The sequence below is a fragment of the Hevea brasiliensis genome, chromosome 7 (genome assembly GCF_030052815.1).
Source record: "Hevea brasiliensis isolate MT/VB/25A 57/8 chromosome 7, ASM3005281v1, whole genome shotgun sequence".
Lineage (NCBI taxonomy): Eukaryota > Viridiplantae > Streptophyta > Magnoliopsida > Malpighiales > Euphorbiaceae > Hevea > Hevea brasiliensis.
In genome coordinates, this window is record NC_079499.1 from 295,544 (window position 1) to 317,417 (window position 21,874).

The following is a 21,874-nucleotide window of genomic DNA, read 5'->3' on the forward strand; positions in this document are numbered from 1 at the left end:
TTATATGTGCCTTCAGTTTCAGTTCCAATTATAAAAACGAATGAATCAAGTTAACACGTAGCTAGAGAGAGACAGAAATCATTCTTTTCTCCCCCACAAACTTCTTCCACTAGACAATTTTTTTGATCATTTTTCATTTCTTGCCCCCTGATTCTGATCGACATAATCTCTCTTCAATATATATATATATATATATATATATATATTTCTCTTTTCAATAAGTCTTGATCGTCATGTTTGTGATATAGTCGACTTCTCTCTTTCGTCGTCTGATCATTAAGCCTCTCTTTAATATACATATATATATGTTTCTCTTCTCAACAGTCCTGATAATCATGTTTATGGTATAGTCAACTTCTCTCTTTCGTCGTCTGATCATTAAACCTCTCTTCTCCGTTGAAAGGAAAGGAAATAAAGGGGGGAAAAAAATGCATTCAGGGAATAACTGGGGAGGATCTTTTGAGATAATCAATGGTGCAGAATCGACAACAGAGGATGAGAGGAGCCGGAACATGGAATGGGACAGGGGAGCCCTTCATTCTCAACAGCACCACCATAATCTGGACGAGACACAACAGAGCTGGTTACTCTACCCACAAGAGACCAAGAAGAAAAAGTATGTGGACTTGGGTTGTATAGTTTGCAGCACCAAGGCTTTCAAGTGGACTCTATATTCCCTTCTCATTGCCTTTGTGGTCATTGCACTTCCCACCATCATCGCCAAGACTTTGCCCAAGCACAAGTCTCATCCTCCTCCTCCTGACAATTACACTCTTGCCCTCCACAAGGCCCTCCTATTTTTCAATGCCCAGAAATGTAAGCCAACTATATACCTTTAATTCTCTTATCTCTTACAATAATTATTCAAAGAAAATTCATCTAAAGTTTTCTTATGATCTTGCCCTCATTGGGAACATGTAAAAATATGCATATTTACATTAAAATAGCTAATGTGGGATTTTGGGTGGAAGAATAAAAAATTCCTAAGCAAATGAAGGTCTCAATTCCTGTCAATTCTATAGCTTCGTCATGATGTTCATTTGATGCTTCAAAATATACTTGATTTGTTATAATTTCACAATTTCATGACAACTTATACACAAACATGTATGAAAAAGATTGATTGAAGAACAGTTGCATATCCTCTCATTTCATTTTGAATTAAAATATATAAATTTTTTAATAATAATTGAAATATTTAGCTTTATATATATATATGGGAATATTCTAATTTGTCAAGCATTATAAAAAAATAAAAAAGATAAAAAGAAGAGTTGAACTATTCTATATAAATGTTGTTATCTTGGTGGTTGAACTGACGCATTCATCGCTTGGAATTTGTCAACAACTTCATTGTTTTCATACACACAAGGAAGATAGGCGTCTATGAAGGTTATTAAAGAATGTGACGAGTATACATGAAAATTCTAAATAAATTCATATACGGAATAGTTCAGATAAATATTTTAATCAAATGAAAGTGGTGCAGCTGGTAAATTGCCCAAGAATAATGGCATACCCTGGAGAGGGGATTCAGGGCTACAGGATGGCAATGATACAGATTTTAAGGGAGGGCTTGTCGGAGGATACTATGATGCTGGAGATAATGTCAAGTTCCATTTTCCCATGGCATTTACCATGACGATGTTGAGCTGGAGTCTCATTGAATACAATCACAAATATGAGGCCATTGGCGAGTATAGCCATATGCGAGATCTCATCAAGTGGGGTACTGATTATTTGCTCTTAACATTCAACTCCAGTGCCACAAGAATTGACAAAATTTATTGTCAGGTAATTAATCAAAGTTTAAGCATGCTTTATATTGGTGTTTTTTCCTTCCATTTATTGGAAATGCATGTCTTTCTCATTTTACATCTTTGATTAATTTGCTAGGTGGGTGGATCTCTAAATGGTTCTACAACTCCAGATGATCATTACTGCTGGGAAAGACCAGAAGACATGGATTATAGGCGACCTTCCATATTCGTAACTGCAGGCCCCGATCTTGCAGGGGAAATGGCGGCAGCTTTAGCGGCAGCCTCAATAGTGTTCCGAGACAATGATGCATACTCTAAAAGGCTTGTAAAAGCTGCAGCAACTGTCTTTGCCTTTGCCAGGGAACCTGGAAGACGCAGAACATATTCTCAAGGACAACCTTATATCGAACCCTTCTACAACTCCACTGGCTATTTTGATGAGTACATGTGGGGTGCTACGTGGTTGTACTATGCCACTGGAAATGTCAGCTACATTTCATTGGCAACCAACCCAGGCATCCCTAAGAATTCCAAGGCATTTTACATGATTCCAGATTTGAGTGTGCTAAGTTGGGATAACAAGTTACCTGCAGCCATGCTGTTGTTAACCAGGTACAGGATATTCTTGAGTCCAGGATACCCTTACGAGGACATGTTGCAGATGTATCACAATGTGACAGATCTTACTATGTGTTCTTATCTTCAGCAGTTCCATGTATTCAACTGGACTAAAGGTACACAATTAACTTGGAACTTGCTTGAATTGTTTACGTGCCAACATTGAGCTTCAACCTAGCTAGCTATAGCAGGTTCTTAATTTACGCTCCATAATATTAATGGTTTTCGCATAAATGACAGTTTAGTTAGAGGCGATGATCGATATTAATTATTTTTTGACGCTTTGCATGTCTAAACTCGCAGGGGGAATGATCCAACTAAACCATGGAAAGCCACAGCCTCTTCAGTTTGTCGCTAATGCTGCTTTCTTGGCATCACTATTTGTTGATTATTTGAATGCCACTGGTGTTCCGGGATTCAACTGCGGTCCCACGTTTGTTTCATTGAACGATCTTCGGAGTTTTGCCACCTCCCAGGTATCCCTCTCTTCATCCTCTTCAATACTTTCAAGATATATATATATATATATATATATATATGTAGTGTCTTCTAATGAAACTTTGAAAGATATTTTTCATAGCCTATTTAGCTTCATTTTAACTGGCAGAGACTGAGCAAGATTTTGGTTCATAACAAAGACTGCTAATAAATATTATCCAATAATGATTGCTATATATATATATAGCTCATAGCTCAGCTGGATCTGATCAATCTGGGTATATCCACTTTGATACAGATAGACTACATTCTCGGTAAAAATCCCATGAATATGAGCTACATTGTGGGATATGGCACTAAGTTTCCCAGACATGTGCATCACCGTGGAGCATCAATACCCCATGACAACAAGAGGTACTCGTGCACAGGTGGATGGAAGTGGCGTGACAGCCGCAATCCCAATCCTAATACCATTACAGGAGCCATGGTTGGAGGGCCTGATAGGTTTGACAACTTCCATGATGTGCGAACCAATTTTAACTACACCGAACCAACCCTAGCTGGAAATGCAGGGCTAGTTGCTGCACTTGTCTCCCTGACTAGCAGCGGTGGCATTGGCATTGATAAGAATGCAATCTTCTCAGCAGTTCCACCACTCTACCCCCAAAGCCCACCCCCTCCTCCACCTTGGAAGCCTTGAACTTCTGATCATCCAATTCATCCCCATGGATAGAGCTTCGTTACATACCCCTAATCCTTGTCAGTTTTGTTCTAGAGCTATAATTATACACATTGAAGAACAATAGAACATATGAAATGCTTCATTCATATGGGACTCTCTGAAACATACTGTTTTACATACACACTATCATACACAGACTTAATTGGTTTTCCTACATGTTATTAATTCAACCTATTGTTTTTGAAGTGCTTTCACACAGTTTTCAAGATTTGTGAGATGGAACCAGAAGCAATCTGACCTTTATTATGATGCATTATTATGATGTCATTATAAATGGGTTCATTGCGAACAGACAGTATTTCACCCATAAGAATCAGATATGTGCCTGCATATATATTTGCTACTGTGAGTAGCAAGAACCTGGCTCTTGAGGGGCTCCTCGGCCAGGTCCAGCTAATGGAGCTGCTGCTATTCCTCTTTGATTCAACAGACACCTGAAGTGTGCTAATCTTCTAGTAACTTGCTTTGGGTCCCTAGCAAGCTTGTTGTAAGTTGTCCATAGCCGCTCTTCAATTTGAGAGTTTTTAAGAATAACACAGAATATATGTTAGTTAAATGCAACATGAGATCCAGATAAACTATGAGTAAGATCGAAAGATTTCACAAAAATAGAGACTATTAAAAACAACCATCTATGCCAAAATCAAAAGTGCTATGATTTTAAATTTTGTATTCCATCACAGCCCTTTACATGCAGCACTTGTAAAACCAAGAACCAAAAATACCAGGGTTGAAACATTGAAATGGCAAAGGATGAAAAAAAAGGGAGTATAGATGTGAGGGAAGCAATAAAAACAAACTTAGCTCTAAGCCTTCAGTGGAATGGAGGAAACAAATCCATGTAGCTGACCCCAACAAGTTTGGAAATAAGGCATATTTGAGTTGAGTTGAGTTGAGTTAAACATATTCGATTAAAGACGCACATAATAAACCTAGAAAAACAAAACAGTAGGCAGGTTTTTAACTTTCTCGAAGTTGCAAATTAGGATTTTTCTGTTAAAATGGAAATGTATAGAGGGATCATCTTTAAGAGGATTTGAAACAAAGATTTGAACAATTCAGCTTGTTAATCAATAAAGAAATCCCACATCTTGGAGTGCCTCCAAGTTTAGTTTTGCGAGTCAAATGATCTCAAGCATCTCCTGGCACCTCTTAAAATGAGAATGCCAGTCACTTGCCTCATTCATATGACAGCAGTTATACCATGCATTTGTCTCTTCAGGATGTACAGATAACAACTTCATTAATTCTTGGTAATTGCTCATATCTATGTTTTTGTTTACTTGACTTCTATCAGAACACAATGCTCTATTTTAAATGACCACTATTTGTAAGATACAACTATATAACAAGTAAATATGCATAAATTTCTTGAAAACTATGGAGCATTATATCAGCAATTTCATTTTACAATGAAATGAAAAATGATAAGTACCTGCAGCTGCTGCAGCACGTGGCCATATAGTTTGCTCAATATCTGATCCATCTACTGTTTCTCCCCACATGCATACCTCACCACCGATAACTAACTTTTGTTGCTCAGTGTTTGTGATGTTTGTGAGTGGTTCATTCATATAAAATTGTTGCCAAGTAGTATCCAAGTGATCTAAATACCATTTGTCCTGGTTGCTCACGATGCACCTCAATCCAGCAGCAACCACTTTCTCAGCAACACCACCACCAAGCCTGCAAGGGAAATTGTAAGTTGAAAGGGTACAAGACTACAAATATAGTATTTCCCTGTGATCTATCAAAGGATCTTCTCTGAGCTTCAATGCATAAAACCAGTGCACTCCACAACTTCAAAAGGAAAAAAAAATATATAACACCCGAATTAAGTACATGAAAAGAATGTGCAATTTCAATTTGAAGCAATCTAAAGGAAGTTTGCATGAAATCCTAAGTTAAACTAGCAAGAAGTGGAGAAGAATTCACAAGTATGTTCTAGTACAGTTTTCAGCATCACCATGGATAATGAAAATGACACTTTAAAGTGTAAACTAATTCTCCAGAAATGTTTAAGGACAATACTGAATGTGTACCTAAGTCCATGACAATACAGCCAAAGCTACTTTTTTTAACAGGGCTTAAATAACTTTTTTCCTTCTACTGATTATAATTTGGCTAACAAAAGCATGTCCAATTAAAGAAAGAGAGAGGTTACCATACTATAACTTGAAAGTTGAAATGCCAAACTATTCATACAAGTAATTCCTATAAAATATCCAGTATTGCTGTATTTATTTTAGCACAGGAGATAAGGTTAGTCTGGTATTTTTAAGTGTTAGTAGCTTTAAAATTTCAGAAAATGTGTTCTTCTCATGGGAGAAACAATCAAGAACCTCTTTTGTTTCTGTTGTCTACAATAAATAACTCATGTTCTCTCTGCAACACTACTAATTTTATACTTTTAGGATAATATATGCATCGTGATACTTGATCATTCAACAATAATATGCACAACATAAGTTTTTCAGCTGAATATAATGGAGTTATGCCAAGTGAACCAAATGTTAAATCTTCAAAATAAAATTGGAAGTTATCAGCATCCCTGCTAGAAGAAAATGGGATTATATGACACTTGGTACTGAATCTTTTCCATTTTCTCAACACATACATGTGTGTGCGCGCGAGCATGTACACGTGTGTGTTTGTGTAGATACTCACTGCAATTAGCAGTATAGATGAACTTTGAACAACGCAAAAATATGAATAATTAATCAAGTTCAGCAAAATTCAATTAAATGAAATTAAAGCAATACAAAAAGATGATTATGCTTTTTTAATGTTAAGCTTATGATAAAAAACATATGATGCTTTTATATATTTATTTAATAACCAACACCGGAACCAAGTGAAGATGCATTATGACATGGTAACTATATGGAATTGTACCCAAAGCATAAATCATCTAGGTTAAAGTAATCAAAGGAGGAGATACCAGTTGTGCACCACAGTTTTTCGGCTCAATTTACTGCCAAAATTGTTGAAGGTTTCTTCCCTGTAACATTCCTCGATTAGATATGATCTAAAACTATGCAATTAATATCTAACTTTTTTCCATAAGGTAAAGTACCAGTTAACAATTTCATATCCATGGGACAAAGCAATTTTCTGTGCTCGCAGGACAAAGTACTGATAAGCTTCAGATTCATTCATACCATGCTTTCTTAACCTGCAGTTTCAGGAGAGTCTGGACTCAGGAATGAAATAGGCTCTCTTGACAGTGAAGGCTCAAAATGTTGAGTAGGATTAGAATTTCTGTGCTCTTTTTCCATACATGGAATTGGAATATAAAATGGAACTAAAAGATATGACATTAAGAAGAACTGGATACCTATAAAGCACAACTAATGAATAGTATCCACACAAAGTCAATTAGTAAGAAAATTATTCAATGCAACTGTTGTGAGTAAAATGGTTTTATATGACAGTTTGGATGCAACTTTTGTCATAATATCAAATGATGGATTGCAACCATAAATAATATAGTAGGATTGTTACCAGTTCATTATATGAGGAGTTGACATCCAACAACCTGAAATGAATGATGCGATTATATGATTCAGTTCCATCAGAATTAAGGAAATTGTGAAAATCATATTTTTGTAAGTGAAAAAAAAAAAAGCATGGAAGATTCATAGTTCCCAATAGAAATCACCCCCTTTGTGACCATTGCCTAATTTTATCTGTCCACCACACTTTGCTACAACTTTTCCTGCCTACCACTATAGTTTCTTGCAACTATTCTGACCTTGCATGTTGCTTTTTCACACTCAAGTTAAATACCCAAGAATGTTAAGAAAACACGCAAAGGGTTGAGAATTTGTAAAGAATTATTGTGAAGCTAAGCTTCAAGATAATTATTCCTACTTCACAACACTATTTATTATCAGAAAAATTTAAAATTTCCCCTTTGGAAAGCTATCTACATGCACCTAGCAATCTAGATTTGATTACTTGTTACCGCCCATATAATAAACAGTAGTCATTGCAACTATATAACAAACTTTCATCCTAAAGATTTAGAAAGATAACTTTAGGTTTGCAATCACAAAGACTATCTAATGTAGGAAATCCTAGAGATTCTACTACTACTTATTTTAGGAAAAAAATAAATAGTACTTTATTTTATTTAGAAGTTACAAGTTTTATTTGCTTTGTAATTTGTGATTCCTAATTAGAATTGGAATTAGGGTTCCTAAACCTAATGTGATTAGTCTATAAACAGGGCCTAGGATCCCTAAATATTTAGAGATTTCATGATTATTGACTATTGCTTTGAGCTAATAAACTGAGAATGTCTTTCTCTTCAAGTTGAGAAATTGTTTCTCACCCCTCATCCCCAATACCCTGCTGGTTCTACATCACTATCACCTTAAACCTTGACAAGAAAAAGCTGGAAGCCTTAGGAGCTGAGGAAAAAAATTACGCAATGTAGTCGACAATAAATGCTGAATGCTATTGATGGTGAGAGTCAAATATAGGTGTTAAACTTACTTGTGTCAACTTCATCACCTCCCAAGTGAACAAATTTGAATTTAAAGATCTTACTGAAATCTGAAACATGAAAAATGAAGTCCTGTTAGCCCTTTTTTTACCCTTCCTGATAGAATTAAGCATACTTACTGACAAGAAAAATTGCATTGACACTTTATTTTCCTAATGTCTTCATTACATGATAACATCAAATTCCATCAAGTTTGTGAGGGCAGTGAGGCAATACCTGAAAGAATTCCATCTATTACTTTAAATGTAAACTCACTGCTCACATCAAGAGGCTGTTGACAATTTTTTGATGGCCATAAAGAAGGATAGCCCCTCCCCCTATAAAGGACAAGAAAAATTGCCATTATATTACTTGAATATTTTGTATGTCCTACACTTTTTTTTTTGTTGAAACGATGTATGTAATACACCTTAATGGTCCTATATCAAAGAAGAAATGACAAACATCATTTTTTTTTTCAGTTTTTCAAACTGTCATAGGGTTTTCGAAAAGCAATGCCTTTAAATTATGACAATCTGGATCATCTACCTCACTGTAAGCTGGCCTTAAAGGCCATATCTACTTAAGGTTCAACTGTAAAGTATGTGCTATGAACAATCCTACCCTGTCAACACTTATGTATAATGTAACGAGTTAACACTGCCTTGCAGCTTGTGACCTTTTTGTAACGAGGCCTAAGACTTTCACTATAAAACCAGACCATGGACCTTAACTGCTGGTCATGTTTGCTTCCGCAAATTAGTGACCCTTGTCAGTTATTCATTTTTGCATAAATTTTACCGATGCTAATTGCAATAGATGTATGAGAAACTAACAGGGGATACTGAATTAAACTCCTCTTTTGGCACTCAATAAATCTTTCTAAGTTCTAGCCAAACTGAAACAAGAGCCAACAGTTTAGTGTTACTGATACTAACTGCAAGTACTTCTCTTTTACTATCCATAAAATCTACTAATGAGTATTGTTTCAAGTGAAGATTCTCTAATTATTGCTGCACCCATGATCAGAAGTCAAACCCTGAATTCCTAAATTCGCCTTGAGGAGATATAGACTTACCATCTAAAAAGTTACCACAGAAAAGTCAATATTGGAGGCAAAAACCTTTTTTTTTTTTGGTAAGTGGAGGCAAAAACTTTTTAATCTACCTGATACAGCACTCACTATTTATTAAAGGAAAATATAAACTTTGGAACAATGAGAACATTATCACTACCATGAGAGTGCATGTCCAGGAACATCAATTTCAGCCAATACATTGATTCCTCGCCTCTGGGCATAACTGCAAAATTGTTATTCGTTATTAGAAATAATACAATCAGGGAGAAAATAAGTAGGTAAACAAGTGGAAGGTGAAAAAAGCAGAAATTACTTGCCTTACAATTTCAGCAGCCTCAGCAAAAGTGTACCGCTCTGAAAATGAATAAGCACCATCCCACAGTTTTGGATACGAAGGTATCTCCAGAGGGAAAGATTGTGTATCCACAATGTGCCAATGCAAAACATTCTGCAAAGAATCAATTCATGAAGTACACTTGACCAGGGAATTGGTATGTCAATCAATTGGCTAACTTACCAGTTCACAACTCAACTCCTAATTATGTTGATATTAAACCACCTTAATTCTTTGCATAAAATAGCCCTATGATAACAATGAATGCATTGCTGCTGGAGCTATATGAGGTGAAAATGTAGCCCATCTTATTGCTTCTTACAAATTATATCAACAAGCCAGTCAACTGGAGAGGTTATAAAGTTGCAGCTTTCTCCACCAGATACAAGAAAGACAGTTTCATTTGGGCAACATAAAAAAAAAAAAATCCAAATCTTATTAATTGAATCAAGGAAAAAGAAATTTTCAATTTATCTTGATTTATTTCTTAATTCTGAAAATTTAGACTGGTTTCCTTTTTTTTTTTTATTTACAACATTACGTAACTGTTATTATCTTACTATTTAACAAAGTAAAGTTCTGTTTGTTTTGTTTAAAGTTTTGTTTGCTTGCACTTTGTTGTTGATGAGAAATCCCTTGGTTTAGCATTTTACAAATACTGGCGTCACTAGGAATAGTCTTTGGCTCTCCATACGCATGCCCTATAATAAACTGATTATTTTTCTATGACTTACTGACTTCAGACAACTTAATTGAGTATTTTGATATGGTTTGAAATGTATTTATGCCTGGTGTGAATTTTATCTGCTCTCTCTTTCTTTCTCTGTCTTTTCCCAAAGTTTGCCTTCTAGAATAACCCAATTTACTAATCTTATCAACTAAACGGTAACCATATCCACTTTACAAACTCGCCCTTTCTTTTTCAAATCCAAACTCTAAAACCCATCAATTATTTAAGTTTGGCCCAGCATAAAGAGTTAGTAGGCAGATTCCTAGACCCCTCCTATATGATGCACCAGCTTTCATGTTAAAAGAACCTAAGCATGCAGGAATCTGCTGTGTGCAGAACTAGATCCTTTTCTTTTTCTTGATTTGTTTCTGTAAACTTCCATAGATAAGATCTACAAAAGCTGGAACTTCAGTCCTTCAGGCAGCAAACCAGTAAAAAGAAGCAAAACGAAAGTTTTCTCTGTGTGACATCCCACATTGGCAAGAGAAGTGAAGGAAATTATGTTAAATAGTAAACAAGCCAAGCCGAGCTTTGAATAGTTCAAGCTCAGCTCATTGTATTTTTTTTCAAGCTCGAGCTCGATTCGTGCTTTAATATTCACGCTCACACTCGGCTCATTATATATATACTAAGCTCGAGCTCGGCTCGAATCAAATTCATTTATAATGCAAACGAATCAAGCTCGAGTTCGACTCATTTATAATCTAAATAAACTAAACTCAAGCTCGAATTTGAGCTCAACTCAAGCTAGAATTTAAGCTCAACTCAAGCTCGAATTTGAGCTCAACACCAGCTCGTTAATATTATTATATTAAAATAAAATTTAATTTGAATAAAAATAAATTAATTATAATTAAAAATATATTTAATCTTAATTAAAATAAATTTAAAATTGAAAAAAAAAGTATTAAGGAGCTCATTTGGGCTCCACATGTTGGCTTGCTAGCCAACCAGCAAAAAGCATTTAAGTTTGGGGGGGAGGGGGAGGGGGGGTGTGGCTTCCCTTTTATAAGGAAGCCACAACTCCCCCCACCCCTTTAGTACCACATCAGGATTTTTGTTCCTTTTTTTTTTAATTTATTAGCTTTTATTTCTAAATTTTAACTTACTTTTATTTTATATAAATAATTTACTACAATAAAAGCCTAATGGCACAATATAATATATAATTAAAATTTTATCATATTTATTATTACATTTATAAATTTTTAAGGTACAAATTTGATTAAAAATCATGTTTACATCATACATACACTTAATCTAATTTCATGGCTCTCAACTAAACTCAATAGTATTATAATTTAATTAAAAAGATTACCATGTGATACAAATTCAAGATATTATATGATATCAATATATTAATTATAATTATAATCAACTCAATTACATGTATATATATATACACACACACACAATCTAATCTCATGACTAACTAAACTCAATAGTATTATGATTTAATTAAAAAAAAATTACTATGTGATATAAATACAAGATATTATATGATATCAATATATTAATGACAATTATAATAAACTCAATTACATAAATGTGTGTAGAAAGAGGTGATTCTCCTTCATTTCAATTAATCTGTACATGGGTATATATATACAATTGATTCCTATAATTGTGTTCTACTAATTAGGAAGAAATCCTAAATAAGAAATCCTAAATAGGAATACAGAGTACAGAATATACAGAGAAATAATATAGTGATTGACTTTCCATAACACTCCCCCTCAAGTTGGAGCATAGATGTTAATCATGCCTAACTTGTTACAAATGTAGTCAATCCTAGCTCCATTCAGAGCTTTTGTGAAAATACCTCATAACTGCTCTCCAGTTTTGATGTGTCCTGTTGAGATGATCTGTTGTTGAGATGATCTGTTGTTGAATCTTTTCACAAACAAAGTGACAATCAATCTCAATATATTTTGTCCGCTCATGAAACACCGGATTAGAAGCAATATGGAGAGCAGCTTGATTATTACACCACAATTTTGCAGGCAGGGAGGTCTTAAAATTTGTCTCATCTAGTAATTAAAGTATTCACATTACCTCACATACTGATTGTGCCATGGCTATGTATTTTGATTCAGCACTAGATTGAGAAACTATACTCTGCTTCTTGCTTTTCCAAGACACCAAATTTCCTCTAACAAAAATGCAATATCCAATAGTTGACCTCCTGTCAACCTTAGATCCAGCCCAGTCAGCATCTGAAAAATATTCAACATTCAAATGCCCATGATTACCATATAACAAACCTCTTCCATTCAGATAACACAAGATTTGTCCCAAAGCTTCCCAATAAGCAACAGTTAGGGAAGACATAAACTGACTTACCACACTAACGACATAAGCAATATCAGGATGAGTGACTGTTTGGAGTCATTGGTGCACTGCAAGGCTTAGCACCTAATTTTCCTATCTCTGTCAATAGATCGAGGACATATTTTCTTTGAAACAAGAAAATATCCTTCTTACTTCTCATAACTTCAATACCTAAGAAATACTTTAACAATCCCAAGTCTTTGGTCTGAAACTGGGTTTGGAGGAAGGTTTTAAGAGATGAAATACTTGCAGAGTCACTCCCAGTGATGACAATGTCATCCACATAGACTACCAGGAGAATTAGACCAGCCTCAGATTGCCTATAAAATACTGAGTGATCACACTTACTCTTTTGCATGCTAAATTCCTTTGCTGCTTCACTGAATCTCCCAAACCAGGCCCTAAGACTTTGTTTCAAGCCATAAAGAGACTTCCGAAGCCTAGAAATTTTACCCAACTCCCCCTGAGCAACAAACCTAGGTGGTTGCTCCATATACACCTCCTCCTAAAGATCACCATGAAAGAAAGCATTCTTGATATCCAATTGGTGCATGGGCCAATCATATGTAGCTGCTAAAGAGATAAACAAGCGAACAGAAGTAAGTTTAGCTACAGGAGAAAAAGTGTCAGAGTAATCAACCCCATATGTCTGAGCATATCCTTTTGCCACAAGGCGTGCTTTTAACCTAGCCATAGAACCATCAGGATTTACTTTTATTGTAAATACCCATTTGCAATCAATAGCTTTCTTACCAGTGGGCAAAGGCAACAGTTCCCATGTACCATTAGTATCTAAAGCCTTCATTTCCTCTTTCATAGCAAAGACACGGCCGGGATGAGACAAAGGCCTCACCAATGATTAGGGATAGGAATATAGTCTAAAAAAGTAACAAAACACCGAGAACAAGAAGACAATTGATTATAAGAAACAAAAGAAGAGATAGGGTAAGTGCATGAACGCTTATCTTTACAAAGAGCAATGGGTAAGTCTAGGTCAGAATCATGATCAGTATGAGGTACAGGATCTCCCAACAAAGTAGCTGGTGGAGGATCTAAGTCAGGAATCTCCAATCTCCTGGAATAAACATGAACAACGAGAGGTCGAATAGGTTTAGAGACAGAAAGAACAAGCTGTGGGAGAGGACTAGACATTGGTTGGACAGTATATATTAAGAGATCATTCTCCTCCCCCTGACTCTCATACACAGATGATTGAGGAAAGAATGGAGTGAACTCAAAAAATGTGACATCTGCAGAAACAAGATAACGATTAAGAGTAGGAGAGAAACAGCGGTACCCTTTTTAGAGCCGGGAGTACTCAAGAAAAACACATTTAAGAGACTTCAAATCCAATTTAGTAACCTGTGGACGAACATCACGCACAAAACAGATACAACAAAAAATACGGGATTCAACAGGGAATAAAGATTTTATAGGAAATAAAGCAGTATAAAGAATATACCCATTAAGGATAGAAGACGGCATACGATTGATCAAAAAATATGCCGTAGAAACTGCATCTACCCAAAAGTGTTTAGGAACTTTCATATGAAAAAGAAGAGCACGAGTTACCTCAAGAAGATGCCAATTTTTTCTTTCTGCCTCGTCATTCTGGGATGGGGTATCAACACAGAAAGAGACTGATGAAGAATGTCATTTTGTATCATATAAGACTGAAATTGTGCTGAAAAATATTCTTTGGCATTGTTACTTCTTAATATGCACACAGAAATGTTAAATTGAGTTTTGATTTCATTACAAAAGGCAGAAAAGATAGGAAACAACTCAGAACGATTCTTCATTAAATATAACCAGGTAACACGAGAGTAATCATCAACAAAAGTAACAAAATAACGAAATTCAGTTTTAGAAATAACAGAACAAGGACCCCAAACATCAGAATGAACTAACTCAAAAGGGGATGAAGCCCGTTTAATGACTATAGACACAGAAGGCAAACGATGATGTTTTACAAACTGACACGACTCACATTCTAGTACTGATAAAGACTTGTTATGGAAAGTCAATCACTATATTATTTCTCTGTATATTCTATATTCTGTATTCCTATTTAGGATTTCTTATTTAGGATTTCTTCCTAATTAGTAGAACACAATTATAGGAATCAATTGTATATATATACCCATGTACAGATTAATTGAAATCAAGGAGAATCATCTCTTTCTACATGGTATCAGAGCAGGTCATCAATCTAGGGTGACTATTTGTTCTCACTATCCAGCTCAGGAGAGACCTTAGCCGCCGATCGGCTATTTCAACCCCGATCAACATCGCCAGCGTCGCCGCAACCCCCTCATTCCACCACTGTGTGCTGTTGCCTGATCCAGTACACCATTAAAGGACTTCTGAGGTTTGGCTCTCAGATCCTATTTCGGTATTTGCTTGATTTGTGATTTTGGGTTATTTTGCTGCTATAAGCACTTTGGATTAGCGTTTCGGTTAGTTTTCTTTGTCTCAACAAATGGCAGACAATAAGAATGTTATTTCTGATGTGATTCCGGTGATGACTAAGATCACGGAACACAAACTTAATGGTTCGAATTACCTGGAGTGGAGCAAGACTGTTAGGGTCTATTTGCGTAGCATTGATAAGGATGATCACCTTACTAAAGATCCACCCACTGATGATACACGACAAACTTGGCTAAGGGAGGATGCTCGGTTGTTTTTGCAGCTTCGGAACTCGATTCATAGTGAGGTAATTAGTTTAATTAATCACTGTGAATTTGTTAAGGAATTGATGGATTACTAAGATTTTAAGTATTCGGGTAAAGGGAATATCTCCGTATTTATGATGTTTGTAAGGCATTCTACTGATCGAAAGAGGATAAGTCTCTCACGGCTTATTTTATGGATTTTAAGCGGGTATATGAGGAACTTAATGTATTGTTGCCTTTTAGTCACGATGTGAAAGTTCAAAGAGCCCAACGAGCAACTGGTCATTATGAGTTTTCTTACAGGCCTTCCTTGAGTATGAGACTGCTAAATCTCGATTCTCTCGATTCGAGATTTCCTCTTTGCATGAAACGTTCACACGGGTCCTTCGTGCAGAGTACTCAATCTTCACGACTGCCAAGAGTGCTCTTATTAGCCGTAATCCAAATGGACAACGGGTAATAGAAGAGGAAGTAGAGGAGGAATTACAGCAATGTAATCAGCATAATAGAGAGGCTAGTTCTAATCAGGACTCAAGAGGAGTCATTTGTTATTATTGCCATGAGCCTGGCCATACAAAATATAATTGTCCGCAACTTCAGAGGAAAAATCAGCTATCACAGATGGCAAATATGGCAGCAGAGAATTCAACAGTATCTTCCTCTGAGAAAACTATTTTTGTATCTGCAGAGGATTTTGCACAATTTTCCCGATGTCGCATCTCTAAAGCCTACGGTTCCTCACACTGCGATCGCTGAGTCAGGTAAATCCACTACATGCCTTGTGTCTTCCTCATCCAAATGGGTTATTGATTTTGGTGCGACAGATCACATGACAGGTAATTCTAGTCTTCTATCTGCCTTTCAGTCTAATCTCACTTCCTCTACTGTTACTTTAACTGATGGTTCTACTTCTTGTGTCATGGGTTTCGAAGGCTGAACCCGACTTCGTCAATTTCTTTGTCTTACTTTGTGTCTACTAAAATTCTCTTTTAATCTACTTTCTGTTAGTAAACTTACTCGTACCTTAAATTGTTCTGTTTCCTTTTTTCCTGACCAGTGTTTGTTTCAGGATCTTACGACGAAGCAGATTATTGGTAGAGGACGCGAGTCAGGTGGTCTCTACATTCTGGAAAATCATGTACCGCGGTTGCTTGTTTGCTCCAGAACCTTAACACCTCTTGAAGCTCATTGTAGATTGGGTCATCCTTCTTTGTCTACCATAAAGAAGCTGTGTCCTCAATTTCAGTCTTTATCAGTACTAGAATGTGAGTCGTGTTAGTTTACAAAACATCATCGTTTGCCTTCTGTGTCTAGAGTCAATAAACGGGCTTCATCCCCTTTTGAGTTAGTTCATTCTGATGTTTGGGGTCCTTGTTATGTTACTTCTAAAACTGGATTTCGTTATTTTGTTACTTTTGTTGATGATTACTCTCGTGTTACCTGGTTATATTTAATGAAGAATCGTTCTGAGTTGTTTTCTATCTTTTGTGCCTTTTGTAATGAAATCAAAACTCGATTTAATATTTCTGTGCACATATTAAGAAGTGATAATGCCAAAGAATACTTTTCAGCACAATTTCAGTCTTATATGATACAAAATGGCATTCTTCATCAGTCTTCCTATGTGGATACCCCATCCCAAAATGGTGTGGCCGAAAGAAAAAATCGGCATCTTCTTGAGGTAACTCGTGCTCTTCTTTTTCAGATGAAAGTACCTAAACATTTTTGGGCGGATGCAGTTTCTACGGCATATTTTTTTATCAATCGTATGCCGTCTTCTGTCCTTAATGGGGATATTCTTTATACTGCTTTGTTTCCTATAAAATCTTTGTTTCCTATTGAACCCCGTATTTTTTGTTGTACCTGTTTTATGCGTGATGTTCGTCCACAGGTTACTAAATTGGATCCAAAATCTCTCAAATGTGTCTTCCTTGGGTACTCCCGGCTCCAAAAAGGGTACCGTTGTTTCTCTCTTACTCTTAATCGTTATCTTGTTTCTGCAGATGTCACATTTTTTGAGTCCACTCTATTTTTTCCTCCATTATCTGTGTATGAGAGTCAGGGGGAGGAGGATGATCTCTTAATATATACTGTCCAACCAATGTCTAGTCCTCTCCCACAGCCTGTTCCTTCTGTCTCTGGACCTACTCGACCTCCCGTTGTTCATGTTTATTCCAGGAGATTGGAGATTCCTAACTCAGATCCTCCACCAGCTACTTCGTTGGGAGATCCTGTACCTCATATTGATCATGATTCTGATCTAGACTTACCCATTGCTCTTCGTAAAGGTAAACGTTCATGTACTTACCCTATCTCTTCTTTTGTTTCTTATAATTAATTGTCTTCTTGTTCTCGGTGTTTTGTTACTTCTTTAGACTCTGTTCCTATCCCTAATACTGTTGGTGAGGCACTATCTCATCCTGGCTGGTGTGATGCTATGAAAGAGGAAATGGAGGCTTTAGATGCTAATGGTACATGGGAACTATTGCCTTTGTCCACTGGTAAGAAAGCTATTGGTTGCAAATGGGTATTCTGATGAAAGGTAAATCCCGATGGTTACTGGCTAGGTTAAAAGCACGCCTTGTAGCAAAAGGATATGCTCAGACATATGGGGTTGATTACTCTGATACTTTTTCTCCTGTAGCTAAACTTACTTCTATTCGCTTGTTTATCTCTTTAGCAGCTACATATAATTGGCCCCTGCATCAATTGGATATCAAGAATGCTTTCCTTCATGGTGATCTTCAGGAGGAGGTGTATATGGAGCAACCACCTGGGTTTGTTGCTCAGGGGGAGTTGGGTAAAGTTTGTAGGCTTCGGAAGTCTCTTTATGGCTTGAAACAAAGTCCTAGGGCATGGTTTGGGAGATTCAGTGAAGCAGTACAGGAATTTGGTATGCAAAAGAGTAAGTGTGATCACTCAGTATTTTATAGGCAATCTGAGGCTGGTCTAATTCTCTTGGTAGTCTATGTGGATGACATTGTCATCACTGGGAGTAACTCTGCAGGTATTTCATCTCTTAAAATCTTCCTCCAAACTCAGTTTCAGACCAAAGACTTGGGATTGTTAAAGTATTTCTTGGGTATCGAAGTTATGAGAGGTAAGAAGGGTATTTTCTTATCTCAAAGAAAATATGTCCTCGATCTATTGACAGAGACAGGAAAATAAGGTGCGAAGCCTTGTAGCGCACCAATGACTCCAACTTTACAACTGTTAGCAGGGGATAGTGAGTTGTTTGAAGATCCAGAGAGATACAGGAGATTGGTAGGAAAATTGAACTACCTTACAGTCACTCGTCCTAACATTGCTTATGCCGTTAGTGTGGTAAGTCAGTTTATGTCTTTCCCAACTATTGCTCATTGGGAAGCCTTGGAACAAATCTTGTGTTATCTGAAGGGCGCTCCAGGAAGAGGTTTGCTATATGGTAATCATGGGCATTTGAATATTGAATGTTTTTCAGATGCCGACTGGGCTGTATCTAAGGTTGACAGGAGGTCAACTACTGGATATTGCGTTTTTATTGGAGAAAATTTGGTGTCTTGGAGAAGCAAGAAGCAGAGTGCAGTTTCTCGATCTAGTGTTGAATCCGAATACAGAGCCATAGCACAATCAGTATGTGAGGTAATGTGGATACTTCAATTACTAAATGAGACAGGTTTTAAGACCTCCCTGCCTGCGAAATTGTGGTGTGATAATCAAGCTGCTCTTCACATTGCTTCTAATCCGGTGTTTCATGAGCAAACCAAACATATTGAGATTGATTGTCACTTTATTCGTGAAAAGATTCAACAACAGATCATCTCAACAGGACACATCAAAACTGGAGAGCAGTTAGGAGATATTTTCACAAAAGCTCTGAATGGAGCTAGGATCGACTACATTTGTAACAAGTTGGGCATGATTAACATCTATGCTCCAACTTGAGGGGGAGTGTTATGGAAAGTCAATCACTATATTATTTCTCTGTATATTCTATATTCTGTATTCCTATTTAGGATTTCTTATTTAGGATTTCTTCCTAATTAGTAGAACACAATTATAGGAATCAATTGTATATATATACCCATGTACATATTAATTGAAATCAAGGAGAATCATCTCTTTCTACAAGACTGAAACTGAGGACACAGCTTCTTCATGGTAGACAAAGAAGGATGGCCGAATCTACAATGAGCTTCAAGAGGTGTTAAGGTACTGGAGCAAACAAGCGACCGTGGTACATGATTTTCCAGAATGTAGAGACTACCTGACTCACGTCCTCTACAAATAATTTGCTTCGTCGTAAGATCCTGAAACAAACACTAGTCAGGAAAAAAGGAAACAGAATAATTTAAAGTACGAGTAAATTTACTAACAGAAAGTAGATTAAAAGAGAATTTTTGTAGACATAAAACAGATGACAAAGAAATTGACTAAGTCGGGTTCACAGTTCCAGAACCCATGACACAAGAAGTAGAACCATCAACTAAAATAATAGTAGAGGAAGTGAGATTAGACTGAAAAACAAATAGAAGACTAGAATTACCTATCATGTGATCTATCGCACCAGAATCAATAACCCGTTTGGATGAGAAAGATATAAGACATGTAGTGGATTTACCTAACTCAGCGATCGTAGTAACAGGGGAACTAGTAGGCTTTAGAGATGCCTGATACTGGGAAAACTGTGCAAAATCCTCTGTAGATACCAAAACAGTTTTCTCAGAGGAAGATACTGTAGAATCCTCTGTTGCCATATTTGCCATCTGTGATCGCTGATTTTTCCTCTGAAGTTGCAGACAATTATATTTTGTATGGCTAGGCTCATGGCAATAATAACAAATGACTCCTCTTGAGTCATGATTAGAACTAGCCTCCCCATTACGCTGATTACCTCTATTGCCTGTAATTCCTCCTCTACTTCCTCTTCTATTACCCTGTTGTCTATTTGGATTACGGCTAATAAGAGCACTACTAGCAGGCTGTGAAGATTGAGTACTCTCTGTACGAAGGACCAGTGTGAACATTTCATACAAAGAGGAAATCTCAGAACTGGAGAGAATCTAAGATTTAGCAGTCTCACACTCTGAAGGAAGGCTTGCAAGAAAACTCATAACAGCCAGTTGCTTCCGTTGGGCCTGCTGAACTTTCACATCAGAACTAAAAGGCAATAATACATTAAGTTCCTCATATACCCGTTTAAAATCCATAAAATAAGCCGTGAGAGACTTATCTTCTTTCTCAGCACGGTAGAATGCCTTACAAACATCATAAATACGGGAGATATTCCCTTTACCAGAATACAGAAAATCTAAGTAATCCATCAATTCCTTAACAAATTCACAGTGATTAATTAAACTAATTACTTCACTGTGAATCGAGTTCCGAAGCTGCAAAAACAACTGAGCATCCTCCCTTAGCCAAGTTTGCCGTGTATCATCAGTAGGTGGGTCTTTAGTAAGGTGATCATCCTTATCTAATGTCATGGCTCTTGACTAAACTTAATAGTATTATGATTTAAAATTAATATATTGACAATTTAATTTTTGAGGAATAAGTGGACAATATTAAGTAAGAAAAGATTTAAGAGAGAGAAATTTTGAAATAATGCATAAAGAGAAAGTACTTAAAGAGAGAGGAAAATAATAATAATGGATAGATAGCTTAGTATTAAAATTGAATATTAATCTTTTAAGGTTTAAAGTTCACATAAAAAAAAAAAAAACTAGTCAGAGATTGGAAGAGAGACTACATATAGAGAGAAAGTAATAATAATTGTTAGATATATTAGTAATAATAATTGTTAGATATATACGGAAGCTCCAGTTAGACAAGTAGAGCACATTAGGTTAGAGGATAGAAAGAAAAGAAGGGGTAGACCTAAACTGACTTGGAGGAGAGTAATACAACATGACCTAGAAGTATTACACATTTATGAGGATTTAACCCAAAATCGTTTAGAATGGAGAAAGAGAATCCATATAGCTGACTCAAAATTCTTGGGATAAAGACTTAATTGAGTTGAGTTGAGTATTAGTGTTAATTTTGAGGCTTAATCTTTTAAAAGTTCAAAATCTTAATAGAGAAGGAAGAAAGAGAGAGAGATATGCTTCATGTTTCAAATCACACCAACACCAAAAGTATGTAATTTTAATTTTTTTAGTAATTTAATATAGATAAAATAGTTCATAATAATTTTTATGTATTTGTTATTTAATATTCTAAATTTATTCTTATATAAAAATTAACTTATTTTTGTAAAAAATAAATCTAAAGCACAAATAACTATATAATTATAAATATATTTTATTTATTGTTTATATCATATTTTTAAGTAATATATTATTTTAAAAATAATTATAAACAAAACAAATATATTTATAACATTATAAAATTACAATAACTAATATAAATGCTTTTGTAAACGAGCCTACTCATGAGCCTGTTCAACGAGCCAGCTCATGAACCTATAAACGAGCTAAGCTCAAACTCGAGCTCAAGTTGAATACTGCAAAGCTCAAGTTCGGCTCATTATTAAACGAACCTAAAATTCGAGCTCGAGCTCGGCTCGTTTAGAAGCCGAGCCGAGCCGAGCCGAGCTTTTATCGAGCTTGTTATGGAAAGTCAATCACTATGTTATGGAAAGTCAATCACTATATTATTTCTCTGTATATTTTGTATTCTGTATTCCTATTTA

The 21,874-nt window shown here is 36.0% G+C and overlaps 2 protein-coding genes across 2 annotated transcripts in view; one reads left to right on the plus strand and one right to left on the minus strand.

The window, feature by feature from the left end:
- On the plus strand, window positions 1–3,743 carry LOC110640124 (endoglucanase 7). The gene is made up of 5 exons (XM_021791314.2): window positions 1–816; window positions 1,490–1,794; window positions 1,897–2,494; window positions 2,682–2,854; window positions 3,115–3,743. Exons 1-5 carry the CDS (start codon window positions 429–431, stop codon window positions 3,514–3,516), a joined length of 1,866 nt encoding a protein of 621 aa, XP_021647006.2. The 5' UTR covers window positions 1–428; the 3' UTR covers window positions 3,517–3,743.
- The window catches only part of LOC110640126 (beta-hexosaminidase 3), a 26,173-nt gene continuing 7,913 nt past the window's right edge, over window positions 3,615–21,874 (minus strand). Inside the window, exons 6-14 of the mRNA XM_021791315.2 lie at window positions 9,443–9,573; window positions 9,283–9,348; window positions 8,285–8,385; window positions 8,059–8,118; window positions 7,063–7,096; window positions 6,635–6,733; window positions 6,500–6,559; window positions 4,994–5,244; window positions 3,615–4,065 (exon numbers count right to left, since the gene is read on the minus strand). Of these exons, the coding sequence (XP_021647007.2) occupies window positions 3,899–4,065; window positions 4,994–5,244; window positions 6,500–6,559; window positions 6,635–6,733; window positions 7,063–7,096; window positions 8,059–8,118; window positions 8,285–8,385; window positions 9,283–9,348; window positions 9,443–9,573 (969 nt within the window). The 3' untranslated portion in view covers window positions 3,615–3,898. The remainder of the gene's footprint in view (window positions 4,066–4,993; window positions 5,245–6,499; window positions 6,560–6,634; window positions 6,734–7,062; window positions 7,097–8,058; window positions 8,119–8,284; window positions 8,386–9,282; window positions 9,349–9,442; window positions 9,574–21,874) is intronic.